The sequence below is a fragment of the Choloepus didactylus genome, chromosome 15 (genome assembly GCF_015220235.1).
Source record: "Choloepus didactylus isolate mChoDid1 chromosome 15, mChoDid1.pri, whole genome shotgun sequence".
In the NCBI taxonomy this organism is placed as follows: domain Eukaryota; kingdom Metazoa; phylum Chordata; class Mammalia; order Pilosa; family Megalonychidae; genus Choloepus; species Choloepus didactylus.
Window position 1 is genome coordinate 43024568 of NC_051321.1, and position 14868 is coordinate 43039435.

The window sequence follows — 14868 nt, forward strand, 5'->3', positions numbered from 1 at the left end:
TCATCTGCTGGGCCTGCAGTGGCATGCTGGAGGTGGCCTCAGGCTGCTGAACATCACCCCAGCTTCCAAGTTTGAGGACAACATGGTGATCCCCGAGAGAGAAGTTGTGTTTCCATTGGACACTGGGATTGTGGGTTGGGTTGCCCATGTGAAGAAAGATGTAAAAAAGGTAAGTGGCCTTATGAAAGTGGGGCAGAGACGAGGTCTTGGCATGGTCAGGGAGGAACCCATGGTAAAGAAAGCCACGGTCCAGGTGGCATAACCTGGGGTGCAGGGACGGGTGGGGAGGAAGAGCATCCAGGCCTAGGGTTGCCAGGTTCAGCAAATAAAAATGCAGAATATCCAGTTAAATTTGAATTTCAAGTGAACAGTGAATAATTTTTTAGTATAAGCATGTTCCCTGTAATGTTTGGCATTTTATCTGGCAACCCTAACGGGGTCTGAAGTAGCCACACCTGCTCCCTCATACCGCCTCTAGCCCTCCAAGGGCCTTCCCTTCTGAACAACACAAGCAAAGCACGCCACCCCCCAGGTGGGTGCAGCCAGGAGGCCCAGGTGCCAAGACTTATGAACTCTCCCCACATCTCATTCTTAACCCTGTGAAGACATTTAGTTTTTTGGAATAGATTGGCTCATAAATTGATTATTTCACCTATTGATCAAATATGCAAAAAGAAAATATGGTACCATTTGAAAGGTCAGACATTCAAATCTGGATCATTAAAAATGTGAATTTAGGCCACAATTAAGTTCACACTGATCACCATCCCTCACCCAGCCCTGGGCCCCATATCTCAGAGCTGTCAAGAATTTGAACCCTCCTGCAAACCAACAGCATGCTGCACAAGTGCAAGACATCTTTTGTGCTTTTAAAAACAGAATATTTAACTTTTTCTTCTTAATCACCAAGGTCTAGGTCCATTTTAGAAAAATTATAAAATACAAATAAGTGAAAAGGGGAGAGTGCAGATTATGCACTGTCCCTCCACCCAGGGACAGTCACAGGGACCAGCCGACTGCCAGCCCTTTTCCTACACACTGTGTCCCGTGATTATGATTTACTGTTAAGGAAAGGGGAGATGTGGACCACAATGGAGATGAGTTGAATGGTTGCGGCCCCTAGTAGTCTTTCTGTGAGGGAGTTATTGCAAGCTGTGAGTGGGGTCAGCTGGAGAGGCTGGAGGATAATCCCCCATGTGCCTCCTGAAGCTGATTACAGGAGGGCAGCACAGATCCAGAAGGGGCAGAAGTTGTCAAACATCCTCAAAATTCGGCAAACAACCACAGGACACCCTCGGGGGCAAGGGTTGCTGTTCGTGAGTTTTGGCCCTCAGTCCTTCCCGCTCCTCCCTTCGGTGAGTTTAAGCCTGGCTAAGTTTGTTTTTGCAGCTGACTGCAGCTACTTCTAGTTGGGAGGCCAGGTCCAGACCCTGGAGTTTTTCTCCTGGGAATAAGCTTCTTGGCTGTCTCCAGCTGAGCCCGTCTCCACAATTAGTAGGACATGGAACTTTAAAAAGTGACACTGAAGATTTTTGTTTTCCAAAAATAGTTTTACAGAAGAGGTGAATAAAATAATTTTGGCTGTAGTACCTTATTGATGAGCCCAGTTCTGGATGTTGGGGAGAAAATAATACAGTGAGTGAGCTGCTTGCTAAAAAGATCGGGTGGCCTTGGTCTGCTCTGTCTGTTGCAAACGGCACTGCTCAGGGAAGTGTCTCCCCTCTCCCGTCTCCCTCTTCCGGAGGACTCCTGGTTGTTCTAGGTGGGTCGGAAGGTGTTAAGTGTGTGCTGGTGAAGACAGACAGTCACTCTCCTGAGCTCAGAGGGGAACAGGGAGCCTCATTTGCTCTGCATTTCTACCCTAGAGTGGTGGTTTTTGATCCTGGCTGCACATTAAAATCGAATGGGGATGGTGATGGTCATGTAACATTATGAATGTAATTAATGTCATTGAATTGTACAATTAAAATTGGTTAAAATGGCAGATATTATGTTACATATATTGTAACACAAAAGTTAAAAAAAAAAACACCAAATGGGAGCTTTTTTTTAACGAAATGCTGATTTGACAGATCAATTACAGCAGAATCTCAGAGGTTGAGGACAAGGCATTAGTATGTTCTAAAAGCTCCCCAGGTGATTCCAAGATGCAGCCAATGTCAAAAACCATCGCTCTAGTGGCTGAGCAGAGACAGAAGGAGGAAGTGAATCTCAAATCAATGGTGGAATATTAGAGATGAAGAGGGTATAGCGACTGGTCCGACTCTCCTTCGGCACAGAGTTGTATCCCTCCCTGAGTCCCTGGTACAGGTCAGTGAGTGAGAAGGGCTGCAATGGAATCGAGGCCTCCTGACTTGGCGTCCAGGGCTCTTTCTACCCCACCCCACGTCCCTGCAGTTTTACCGCTCTTTAGCCATTGCATAAAATCTACAGTGTGAAAGGTGTTTTAAATGAAATTTCTGATTAGTCACCTTTTCATTGCATTTCACAATTTATAAAGCATTTTACTATGCTTAAACTTTCTTGATTCTGACAAAGACTCTGGGCCGAAGGCAGGGAACATATTTTTATCTCCATCCTCTGTAAGAGGGAATCAGCACAAGGTCCAATATGCAGGATGTAGTGGGTCTGAGACCATAACGGGGGTCTTCTGAGGCCTCCCTCTTCCTGCCACCTGCTGAAGACACACAACTTCTCTCTGGTTTGCAGTCGGGCCCCCGACGGGAGTGACTTCTAGAGCCTAGACAGAGACACACAGCCGGTCCCCCCAGGCCCCATGAAAGTGGCAACAGAGAAGCCACCTGGTGTCGTGCGGGAGCTTTGGCATCAGACAGGACTGGGCAAGATCAGGTCTGAGACCTCGTAGCTGTGTGAAGGAGAGGAGGTTCCACACCTGAGAGAACCGTACGTACAGGTTAAATGTACGTAAAGCACCTGGCTCCCAGTGGGTGCTCCATAAATGATAGCCATGATATTATTATTATAATGATGTTGATGATGGTGAGGATGAAGGAAGCTTGGGGGCTGGGAGTGGGTGACAAAAAGGGTCGATGATTGCCTGTTTTTAAAACAGGGGAAAGGCAGGAAGACTATTAATAATAGGAAACTGAGAGACTTCCTCTTCGAGTGATTCTTTTTCTTTTTCAGTTAACTATATAGGTTGCCCATTGTGATTCTGATTGTGGTTTAAAAGAAAGCCACGGAGAGGGCCTAAGTTTTCAATAATTAACCGGTCCTTAGAGCTCCCTTTGTTCCCTCCTTCCTTCCCTCCCCCTTCTCTTTTTGCCTCCTCTTCTGAAGGGTTAGCTGTGTTTAATCAGGATTTAACAATACTGAGATCAGCTGAGGGATCCCTGTGCATGCTGCAGTAAGCAATGTTTCCAGTTGCATTTAGTGGCTTCTTTGAAGAAGGACCATGAAGGGATCTTGGGAGTCAGAGAAACACAGGATTTACTCAGACATCTCAGTGAGGATTGTTTGAGCTAGTGAAAGTGTAAAAAGAAGAACCAGAAAGCCCCACCTCCCAGTGTTATAGTCAGGTGCCCTAACCCGTAATTTCAGGGTTGGTTTATTCAGGGCCTTCAGATTTAATAATAAGCCAACATTAAAATTTTGAAGTTTATAAGCCATTTTCTCAAAACAGCCAATTTACCTTAAGAACATTTCCTTGTGTATAGACTCTGGGAAGGAAGTGGCATTAAGATTTTTTTCCTTTTTGTGTACACTTATCAATTACATAGATGAATTTTAAGATGAACCTGGCCTTTTATCTGTATATAAGTGAAGCAGTAAGTCATGGATTTTCTCATGTAAACATTAGGCACCTTGTCAATATGCCATGTGATCTGAATACACTGATAACGCAGAGCTAAACTCTGTCCCTTTATCTTCCTGTCATCACTGGTGAGTGTGAAAGAACCCTTAACTTGACAGTCTGTGGAAAGTTATGTGGGAAATAAAAACATGATTATTCGTATCATGTATTAGTGGTAGCACCCAGGAAAGTGAGTGACAAGCATAGACAGTTGAGTGCCCCACATCACTTACTACTATGTTCACCCTCTTGTCTCAGTCACCCTAACCCTGGGCTAAGAATAAGTTTATAAGATAATATTCAGGAGTTTGCTTTCACAAGAAAAGAAATTGATGAAAATGTCATGAAATGATAACAAGCAGTAATAGTTTGTGAAGATGGTCTCCTGACCAGCTTCTTTCAAACTCAGCATTCCCCATGGGCAGTTGGTAATTTTGACAGGGCTCAAGATTCTTGAGTCATTATAGAATGATCTATTAACTTCATTTGGTGTTTACAATTTGAGGATTTTTTTTAAATCGGCCTTCCTTGAGGTCCTCCAGGCCTCTACCATCTTTGATTATTCTCTATCTCTTGGCAATGTCATTCACTTATATGATTCCATTAATCAGTGCTATATCAACATCTGTATCTCCAGCCTCACATCCCCAAGAAGCTACTGCCCAACTCAACATGAATTTCTTCCAGTACATCAGATTGCAAACTAAAGTCATTTTCTCTCTTAAATATTTTCTTCCTCCCTTCTTCTTCTCGATCCCTCCACACCGACCCATTAATGAAATTGTAATATTTTAGCCACTAGGACAATTGGTTATTCTGTTGCACCAAGATTTCTCCCATGTCCGTCTTTCTCCTTCCTATTCACACTGTCACTCCAAAATTACTCAGGCTCTCACATTTCTTCCTAATAAAAGTCACATATAATTTATTTTCCAAACTGGGACATTTTTGAGAGTGAAAGGGACACCTGAGAATGAAGAAAGCTCTTTTAATAACTACCAGGAAACTCATATACATTGGGACTGCCCCTTGCAAAACTGGGCATATGGTCACCCCCTACTCATAATTAATCTAACTTACTTCCTTTCCTTCCTGTAACTAATCCATCCAAAGCACTGCCAGATATATCGTCTCAAATCATAATCTTCATAGTTCCTCAGTAGCTCTGAATTGCCTACAAAATAGAATCTAAACATTCAGGCATGATCTTTCCAAGTCTTCTTTGATCAGGTCCCAGCTTCCCTCTCTTACCTTATCATTCCTTTAGTCAATAACTCACAATGTAATATGTAGTGAAGTGGGAATTCATTTGAATTCTATTTCCAGAGTTGTGAGGCTGAAATGGGGTACTATATATAAAGAAGGTAGCCTGGTACTTGGTACATAGGCCCTGGGAGCTGTAGCTATTATATTATTACATACACCATAAATTCATATGTCTTATTAACCTGTTCCTCCTTCGTGAAATACCTTCTCCCTCTTCTCTAGTTTCCCTATCTCCACCTCTCTAAATCTTTCCTATCCTTTAATATTCTGAAGATGCATTCCCATTAAGCCTTTGATCGCCCAAACTGGGAGTTCAAAATCCATACGGCAATTAATAAATATGTCTCTACCTTCTGCCTTGTTTGTTTATTTGCGTATCTTAGCTCCCCGATTAGAGTGTTTCCTCAAGGGCAGGAACTGTGTCATTCATTGTAGTGCTCCTCCCCCTCCCCCCAATCCGTGCTGTTCATTTAAGCAAAGAATATTTGTTAATTTGATTATTAAAATTCTGTTTAGAAATATTAAGCCTCTGAGGCCTATGCCAAATATGGTATATCCATACAATAAAATTCTATGCAGCTGTTTAAAAGAATGAAATAGATTTTTCCATGTATTGGCATAGAAAGATGACTGACATTCTGTTGACTATTTAAAAAGAAAAGGCAAGTAAAAGAACTGTATTGTAGAAGTATGTATATGCATGTAGTGTGTGTTTGTATATTCCTAGAAAAAAGGTCTTGAAGCTATATGCACGTTAACAGTAGTTGTCTTTGGTTTTGTAGTGGGGAGGGGATATAATCTGGCATTAAGATTTGAACCTGCCGAATGAAATGTGTGTGCAAAGAAATGCTCATGGACTTCATCCCCTGGTGTGTGTGTGGTGTATTTTGATGATTCCTTTAATGTCCAGCATTGCTATGTAAATGAAGGTGTTCACAATCTGTAATGGCTGATAGGTTAAGAGGAAAGCAGAAAGCCGAACTAGGCAAGCAGTGGATTAAGAGAAGAACCTAAGGAAGTCTGGAGACATCCCTGCCTGAGGGTGGAGGGCTAAGGAGCAGAGGAAGAAGTAACAGATAAAGCAGGCAGGAAAGAGATGTGGCTCTTGAGGGCAGGGGTCAGATGCTGGCCCTTGGGAAAAAAACTGGCTCCAGAACCTTCTTAGCCTTTATGAGTTGGCACCTCCCAAGTAAATACTTAGTTTGTGTGTTTCTGCTTTGGGAAAGGCATAGAAGAGACCTGGGGTGAGGGTTGCATTTGACTTCCTTGACATAACACATTTTCTTGGTAAATGGTCTCATTTCTATGGCTCTTCCATGAGTGTGATTCACACATTTGGTTGTGCATCAGAATTGCATGGGGCAGTTAAAAGTGCAGCTGTCCCGGTCTTTCTCTAGGAGATTAGGACTTGGTGAATCTGTTGTGAGGTTTGTGGGTCTGCATTTTCCTGCAGGTGATTCTGAGGCATTGCCCAGGAGGGCTGCTGTGAGCTGAGCTATGAGTCCTGCACAACCCTTGTTCCCTGGTGTGAAGTTCTGGTCAGCAGACTCTGACAGATTTCCTTTGGTTAACTGAACAGAGTCCAGCCTCCAAGGTCTGTGCTGTTTTTAGACGTACCTTCAACTTGGGGAAATGAAAATAATACAGCTTGTGAAAGGATTGTTACTGGACCAAGGCGGTGGATTCTTTTGCCCGATGCATCAAATGACCAATTCCTGAGACACCGAGGTTTCAAAGACAGAAAGAGTTTATTGCTAGGAGCAAAGCAGGAGAACAGATGGCCGATAGGTCCAAAATCTGTCTCCCCGAACTGCAGTAATCCTGATAGTTTCATAGCATCAAAAGATGGGCAGGTTTTAGGATAATGAGTACAGTGGCCCCAGATGATGTAATTAGAAATGACCTAATTATTGAGCACACGTAGATTGATTACATGCTTAGTCACAGAATGTATGTAAGAAAATGGCAGCCTCATTATGATGATGGGTGTGATTTTTAGTATTATAATGAGGTATAGGTGACTTAGAGGGTACTGCGTATGTCAGACAGGCCCATTTTGGTTAGATCCAGCTTTGGTTATCAAGATAACTTTGGACTTGGGTGGGTTAGTTCTGGGCTGACCTAAGACCCTTCATTAATAAACATTAGGGTCTGTCTTTAGTGATCATAAGACTTTAAAGTAAAAAAACTGGATAAATGGGTGCAAGTGAAGGTTAATCACAAGGTTTTTACAATCACAAGGTTTTTACAATCACAAGGGCACAAGATAAAGGCTATACAATCATTATCCAGAGCAAGGCAGCTGGATACAGTTCAGGTTTCGGGTATTTCCCTCTGTCTACTCTAATACACCAGAAAGTAAAAAGGAATATCTATATAATGATTTTAATCATAACCAGTCCTTAAATCCTAACTTCTTGGTTACAGGAGCACACACCAATTTTGGCTAATGAAACTCAGGGCTAGGCTGAAAGATCATTTCTAATTGGAGAGGCTCCAGGTTCTATGGGAGGAGCAGGAGGACTCATAGAATGCTGGGTTAACACGCCTCTAGAGTGGGATTCCCCAAAATTACAGCGCATGAGTTAACTGCCTTCCTTGACCACCTTTTCAAGCTCTTCCTTTGTCATATCTCCAAACTCATCACTCATCCCTTGCCATGAGAGTTTATTAGAATTCTCTCTTTCGTCTGTATATGAGGCTTGTGTCTTAGAAGATCCACTTTCCTCTCTCCCAAAGAGAGAAATAAAATATATGAATGAAAGACATCATCTTAGCTGAACATTAAAAAAACCCATAAGTAGCTAGGTGCCGGCAAGAGTGTGGTCCTCTCATACAGGTCCAGTGGAAGTGAGAATTTCAACCTTTTGTGAAGGTAATCCCTTGGTAGTATGTAAATCAAAACTGCATATATTTGTGGGTCCAGCAGAAGGGAATTCTACTTTGGGAATCATCACGTAAATAGAAAAAAAAAAAAAAATGACTAATGTAGTATTGTTTGTAGTAGAGAAAAACTATAATGAGACTGATTCACTACAGGACAGTTGAGTGACTCATGAACATCCACAGTGGAATGCTGAGCAGGAGTCTAAAAGATGAATTCACACCCATATGTGTTGGCCTGGGGAGAAGGCCATAAGATACTGGTAAGTGATGAACATATTGTGTAATATTAGAAAATGAAATTTTATTAAAAAATTGTAAAGAAAAATTTCTGTAGAAGTATACAGAAAGGCACAGGAGACACACCAGGCAGTTAACACTTATTTCTGCAAGTAGACGACGTTAGAAAGGATGGGGGTGGGGGGGTGCTATTAATTTTTTTTTTATATCATGATGTGTGAGTTGACTGGATACAAGTGCACACTTTGCCTTTGTAATGAAAAAGAGCTCTACAAAGGCTGTCTCTGATCCCACTGTACTCTCCTTCCATGCACACGCTTTGTTCATTGCAACCCTGTATCCTTCTCTCCTGTTCCCTTAGCGCCAACCTTTCCACTTGGCCCTGTGTACTGGGTTGAATAGTGTTGCCCCCAAATTCACGTCTGCCCAGAACCTGTGAATGTGGCTTTCTTTGGAAATAGGGTCTTTATGGATGTAGTCAAGTTAAGATGAGGGCATACTGCAATAGAGTGGAGCCTAAATCCAATGGCTAGTGTCCTTACGAGAAAGGAGATTTGGAGACACAGAGACACAGAGAACTGCAGAGAAGAAGGCCAGGTGATGATGGAGGCAGAGATTGGGGTGATGCAGCTACAAGCCAAGGGATGCCAAGGATTGCTGGAAGCCACTAGAAGCTAGGAGAGAGGCATGGCATTATCTTCCCCTAGAGCCTTCACAGGAAGCACAACCCTGTGGATACCTTGCTTTCAGACGTCTAGTCCCCAGAACCATGAAAGAATAAATTTCTGTGGTTTTACACCCCCCAGTAATTTCTTCCAGCATCCTTAGGAAACAAATGCACCCTGACATCACTTCTTTTCTCCTGGCCCAACCTCAGCCTCACCTAGATAGCCCAGAGCGCAGGTGGAACCACAGAATGGGGAAGTGGGTCAGGACCCCTGTGCTGAGACCCTGTTATCTGTTGGTAAGACGTGGGGACTAGGGGGAAGGGTCTATTATCATTCCTGGGTCTATCATTCCACAGTTCTGTTGCTTTGGCAAATGTGTGAATGTTTCTTTCCGACTTCATGAACAAACAAACTAGATCTATCACTAGGAACCTACTGGCAACCCTGATTGTGACAGGCAAGGAGGTCCTTGCTGTGGTTATGGCAGTTAACAAAGTAAACACACCTGAATTCTCCAAACAGGATGAAGGGGTACAGGAATTTTATTTGTTTGTATAACTGAAAGAAAGACGTCACAACTGTAATTTGTTTTTCTTTGCCACATATAGATTTTCTCCAAATACCTCAGTTTTGTTTCTGTAGTCCTAAAGCTGCATCATATCAACTACCTGTATAGTGTTGAATCCCGAAGAAGCCAGGTAAAGGGAAGGCAGCATTAATCACCCCACTGATCTGTCTGACAGAGAGACCCAGAGCCAACAACCCAGACCCCTCCTATGCCCTCATGGAGCCAAACCCCAAACCTTCAGCCTCAGGTGTCCTCTCATGGACTCCCCAGCCCCCGTCTCAAATCCAATTCTACTTTCTGAAAAGGATCTGATATTGTCAATATCTGCCTCTCGGGCTAATTTTTACTTTATGCCCAAACTCTCATTGTGCAATGAAAAACTGGTCTCAAGAATTAATTGCAAGCTCTGGCAAGCAGGCACAGGCAGTCAGGTGACAGAGACCCTGAGATTCCATTACATATGTGGCCAGTTACTCCATCTATATGTACAATGGGCTTGGCTTTCTTCAATCTATATCCTGGGTGTCCTTGGTTTCTTCATCTATGGGATGGCGATAATAATTATATTATGTACTTCACATGGTTATTGTATGGATTTGTTCATACAAAGCTCTTAGGAGTTATCGTTATTCTATCAAATAGGGCTGCTATTAATTTGAGGAATAAATCACTCCTCTGAAGTCCATTGCCTCTGGGAGGCAGAGGGATAAAGAACACAGGGCTGGTGACCAGGATACCTGAGTCTGGACCCCTGGACCTCAGTGTCTGCATCTGGGATGGAGTGCTTCAACGTTCTTTCCCATTCTCACTCTCCAGGTGAAGTTACCTCTGACTAGCCCAGGGTGCATGGAAGGAGGCTGGTGGCATTCTCCCTTTTGGGGCCAGCAGAACCAGGGGGCCACCAACACTGAACCCTCTCCCCAGTGACTGTCTCTGTATCCATTTTCAGGAACTTCCTTTTGGAACCAAAGCTTGTGGAATGTGAGCCATTCATGGCCTCTCCCCCTTTGTAAACCCAAAGGCTTGCAATGGTCTAGTCCTCCTCCCACTTAGAGAATATGAACAGTTTGTTGAATAGATACTTGTTCAAAAATAGAATTGAATTAAGAATGCCAATATGTATTCATATTTTTTGATATACCTCATGTTTTCTTCCAGCTGATGCTCCATCTCTTCATTTTGTATTTTGTTCTAACTTTTCTTTTTAAAATCTACTTTCAGATCCTTATGTGGTCAGCCAATAAAGTATTTGAAGAGCTCACAGATGGAGAGAGGAAGTTTCACAAAGCCCTCTACACAGGTAGAACATAACTGAACTGTGAATGATACTCCATTGGACTGCTGGACAAGACCAAAGAGAAGGTCCTTGTTGCATACTTTTTTGTCTCACCTAATATCACCTATAAAATACCCGTCACATGAAATGCAACCCATTAGAAAATGGATACTCTATTTAAATAATCAGTAATGACAGGTCACAAGAACCAGTATCAAGAAGGTATGGTACAGATGCAAAAGTGTGCATTTCAGAGCAAAAAGATCTAGGCTTGAATGTTGGCTTTGCCGTTTCTTAGTTCTTTGTGTCTTCAGCAAGTCTTTCAACTGCCCTGATTCTTGGTTGCCTCATCTGTAAAATGAGGAGATCTTTCTCATCAATTATGAGGATTAGAGATAGTATGTATATGGTGCCTAACACATATTAGGTTATAACGATATTAGGGTTACTGATAACCTTTGTTTAATCTAAAAGGTAAAAATTATCTTAAAGTAGAACTGATTTATCTATTATTCACAAACAATATGGTCATTTGTCATTTTGTTTAATTCTGTTGGAGTGTTCCTCGTTCAACATAGATAATAAATATCATATCATTTATATTTCTTACTATTCCTGTCTTGGAAATTATTATTTCAGGGTAATTGTTTTAAGTGGAGAATCGGAGGACCAGGCTTCAAGAAAGCTGGGCTCTGATCCTGGTTCTGGAGCTTTCTAACTGAGCATATCAGTTAGGATGCTTTTGGCACAGAAAGTAACAAAAGACCCAGCTGAAAGTCCCTTTAACAATAAGAAGATTATTATCTCATTTAACAAGAAGTTTCAAGGTAGGACAGTTCTAGAGCTGGTTAATTCAGAGTGCAATACAGTTACCAAAGTCCCAGGAACTTTCCATCTTTTCCTGGATAGTCTCTGATAGCCTCAGCACGTCGGTGAAATCTCCTCTTAATGGTGGCAAGATGGCTGTCACAGCTCAAGGCACAGCATGTGGACACAAAATTGGGAGCCATTTCCTCCAGATGTCACTTTTCGTCAGGAATAACACCTTTCCCCAGAAGTCTCTCTGCAGGCTTCTCCCCCTTCCTTGTCCAGATCCGGGTGAGGTGCCTGCCTTCCACCCAATCTCCAGCAGCTCGTGTGGACTACTCGGTTTTCATGCACGGGGCTGGCCAGGGCCCATTTTCCTGGAAAAAAAAAATTGCCAGCTGATAACAATTAAAATCAGGTTCTGTAAGCAAGGAGTGGATGTTGGCTGAGGCAACCTCTTACCACCTGGATTTAGTGTAATTGTCTATAAAAGAGATGTTATATATTGAGTACTTTTAACTATGCTCCACACTAGATATTTTGTATGTATTATTCATTTACTCTTCATGAGGACTCTATGGTATAAATTCTATTATCCCTAATTATAGATGGGAAAAATGTTTAAATGATTTGTTCATAGTCACAGGTTAATAATCAGTATCTCAGGGAATCGTAGCTCCTTTCTAGCTCTGAAATTCCAGAATTACATAAATTAACATGAAATGTGCAAAAACATGAAATTCATACAATGTTTGGTAAGTCATGGAACAGTTTGTTTAATAATGTTTAGATATAATTTCCTCCAGGAATTTTACGATGAATGGCCAGTCAAGCTTGGAGAAGTGGAGACTTTTAAAAAGGTCCAAAGACACCAGATGGCTGAGTAAGTGCAAACATCTTCCCTGTTGGTATCTGTGGATGGTACCAAGTGCTAAAACTAAGAGGGCCGGAACCTAGAGGAATGAGCCCTGGTCTGGGGAGGCCTGGGTTCTAGTGCTGGAACTTTCTGTGGGACCTGGAGTGGCAGAGAGAGCACTGGACAGGGAGTTTGAGGTCCAAATGCCAGCTCTGCTGCTAGCCATCTAGGTGGTCGTTGCCTTAACTCATTGTTTAACCTCTCCATTTCCTTTTCTCTAAAGCCTGGGCTTGGAGATCAGTGGTCCTCAGTAGGGAGGGAACACATCAGAGCCATCTGCACAGTTCTTTTTATTTTTTTTCCAATTTTATTGAGATATATTCACACACCTTACAAATCAATCCAAAGTATACTATCAATGGCTCACAGTATCACATAGTTGCCACACAGCTCTTTAAACATACATGTGTCCAGGCCTCTCTTCAGACTCGAGGAATTGGAATCTCCAAGGAGGTGCTGGGTTGTATTTACTTGTCCCCTCCACTGCAAGCATCACAAGTGCAGGGACTGTGTTTGTTTTCTTCACCACTACATATTCCCAGCACACAAGAAAGGGAAGGGAACAGGATGGAAGGTGTCCAGGCTGCAGGTTCTTCATCTGTCGAATGAAGCACAGATTAAGTTCCCAAGTTTGGTCCAGCTTTGACAAAGTAATGTAGAATTCCATTTCAAGGCAATATTAGAGACGCCAGTGCTGCAAGGAGGTTATGTACTCTTCTACAGCTGGGAAGGAGAAGTATTAACTGAGGTTAAGAAATTATATGATTTATTTGAGAAAAGTTATTAATGTTGGGTATTTTGGGGCAACAAAAAGGGATCAGTTTAAGAACAAACAGTCTAGCTGGTTATTTGATAGCCAAAGATGCTCCCCAACAGCTGTTTGATTAAATTCAACTTTTTAGAAACTAAATTTAGTTAAACAGCCTTATGCATGTAGATAAACAGCAACAATATTTCTGGTTTTATTATAAGCTTATAGTAAGGACATAAGTAGTTTATTGATTTATGTCACAGAAAATTGTGGTTGGGAAATTAAAGCATTATGTGCTTAAAAGAGTTATGAAATGATGTTTTAAAGGTACAAGTTTTTAAAAGAAAAGTGTTTTCTTTGGGAAACAAGATTTTTATTCCCCTCCTTCCCTCATAGGAAATCATCTTTTATAAAGTCATTGATTACATTTTACATGGAAAAGAAGAGATCAAAGTGATTCCGTGAGTACCATCATGAAGTAACTGCATGAGTTGCCATTTTACTTTTGTACACAGTGCACTTATCTGCATAGCAATGAATTTCTTTCTTCTAAATCTTCCTAAAGGGCACCTCCTGCAGGCTACTGGACTCTTGTTAGCGGGTTGCAAACATATGTCGCTGAAAATGGATTTGTAAATTATTGAATAAATTCAAATTCTAAATAATATAGAATTAAAATCTTACTAGCTAAGAGATAAAAACAATTGTGAAAGCACAAAGAATGTACCAGACAAGGGTGAGATGACCACTTCCTTTGGCCTAGCACCTGGGAGAAAAGAATCTTGGCAGTTGAACGTAGTTTAACTGGATACTTCTAAACTCTGAACAAAAAATATTTAGTCAATGTAAGAAAGATTCATCCATGTCCCCCCACCCCCAACTTCTTATTTTGCAACTGCACAAATTTCAGATGTTCTTTGGAAGTCAATGACTGTGATTCTGGCTGGGTTTAATTCTACCCAAATACAGTTACCTAGGCCAATACTCTTGAAGCATGGAGAATTACTGACAGAAGAGAAACCTATATAGAGAACTTTGCCACTGATTGCAGTGTAAAATGTAATGAGTTAATAAAGGAATTGAAGATTTTTTGCCCTTTTCTCTTAGGGTGGACAGTAGGCCATGTCTGGCTAGGAGAGTTCAGGAGTGGGAAGACAGTAAACAAGAGGGCTCTGGGAAGCCCAGGGGAGCTACAGCCCAAGAATCAGGGCCACCACAGCTTTCCCACTCAGCCTTAACCATTCTTTCCTTCTTTCTCATGGCTCATTTCTTTCTCTGGTTGGGCTTCTCTACCGGCTATGTAGGTTTTCGGCACCAAGATCTCTCCTTCCAAGAATTTTCAAGAGTTTTGACTTTTCTTTATATTGACATGTTGTCTTTCTTCTCCCTTCACACCCAAGCATCTCAAATATATTTACAGCATTTATTTGTTTATATATTTTTTTCAGTGTTTTCATTGTGTTCTTGGCAAGCTTCATTAATCTTCATTATTTGGTAAATGGCCATTGAATCGTAGTGACTAACAGAGTTGCCCAAGAGACATAGGAATAATTAAAGAAAATCTAGGTAGTCCAGTGTTTCCTTTTACTTTCACAAATTCACCTCTGCTAAGGGTGTAAATTGCTGGGTTTGTATGGTGACAGGGTAAGGAAAATTCTGTACATGCCTAAAGGGTTAGA

The 14868-nt window shown here is 41.8% G+C and overlaps 1 protein-coding gene across 1 annotated transcript; it reads left to right on the forward strand.

The window, feature by feature from the left end:
- Positions 1-8984: 8984 nt before the first annotated feature.
- On the forward strand, positions 8985-13833 carry PDE6C (phosphodiesterase 6C). Its single transcript, XM_037803890.1, is given in 7 exon segments — positions 8985-9402; positions 9480-9569; positions 10661-10801; positions 12329-12376; positions 12379-12405; positions 13586-13650; positions 13755-13833. Coding segments are annotated over 7 exon segments (600 nt in total). The 5' UTR covers positions 8985-9252.
- The last annotated feature ends 1035 nt before the right edge of the window (positions 13834-14868 follow it).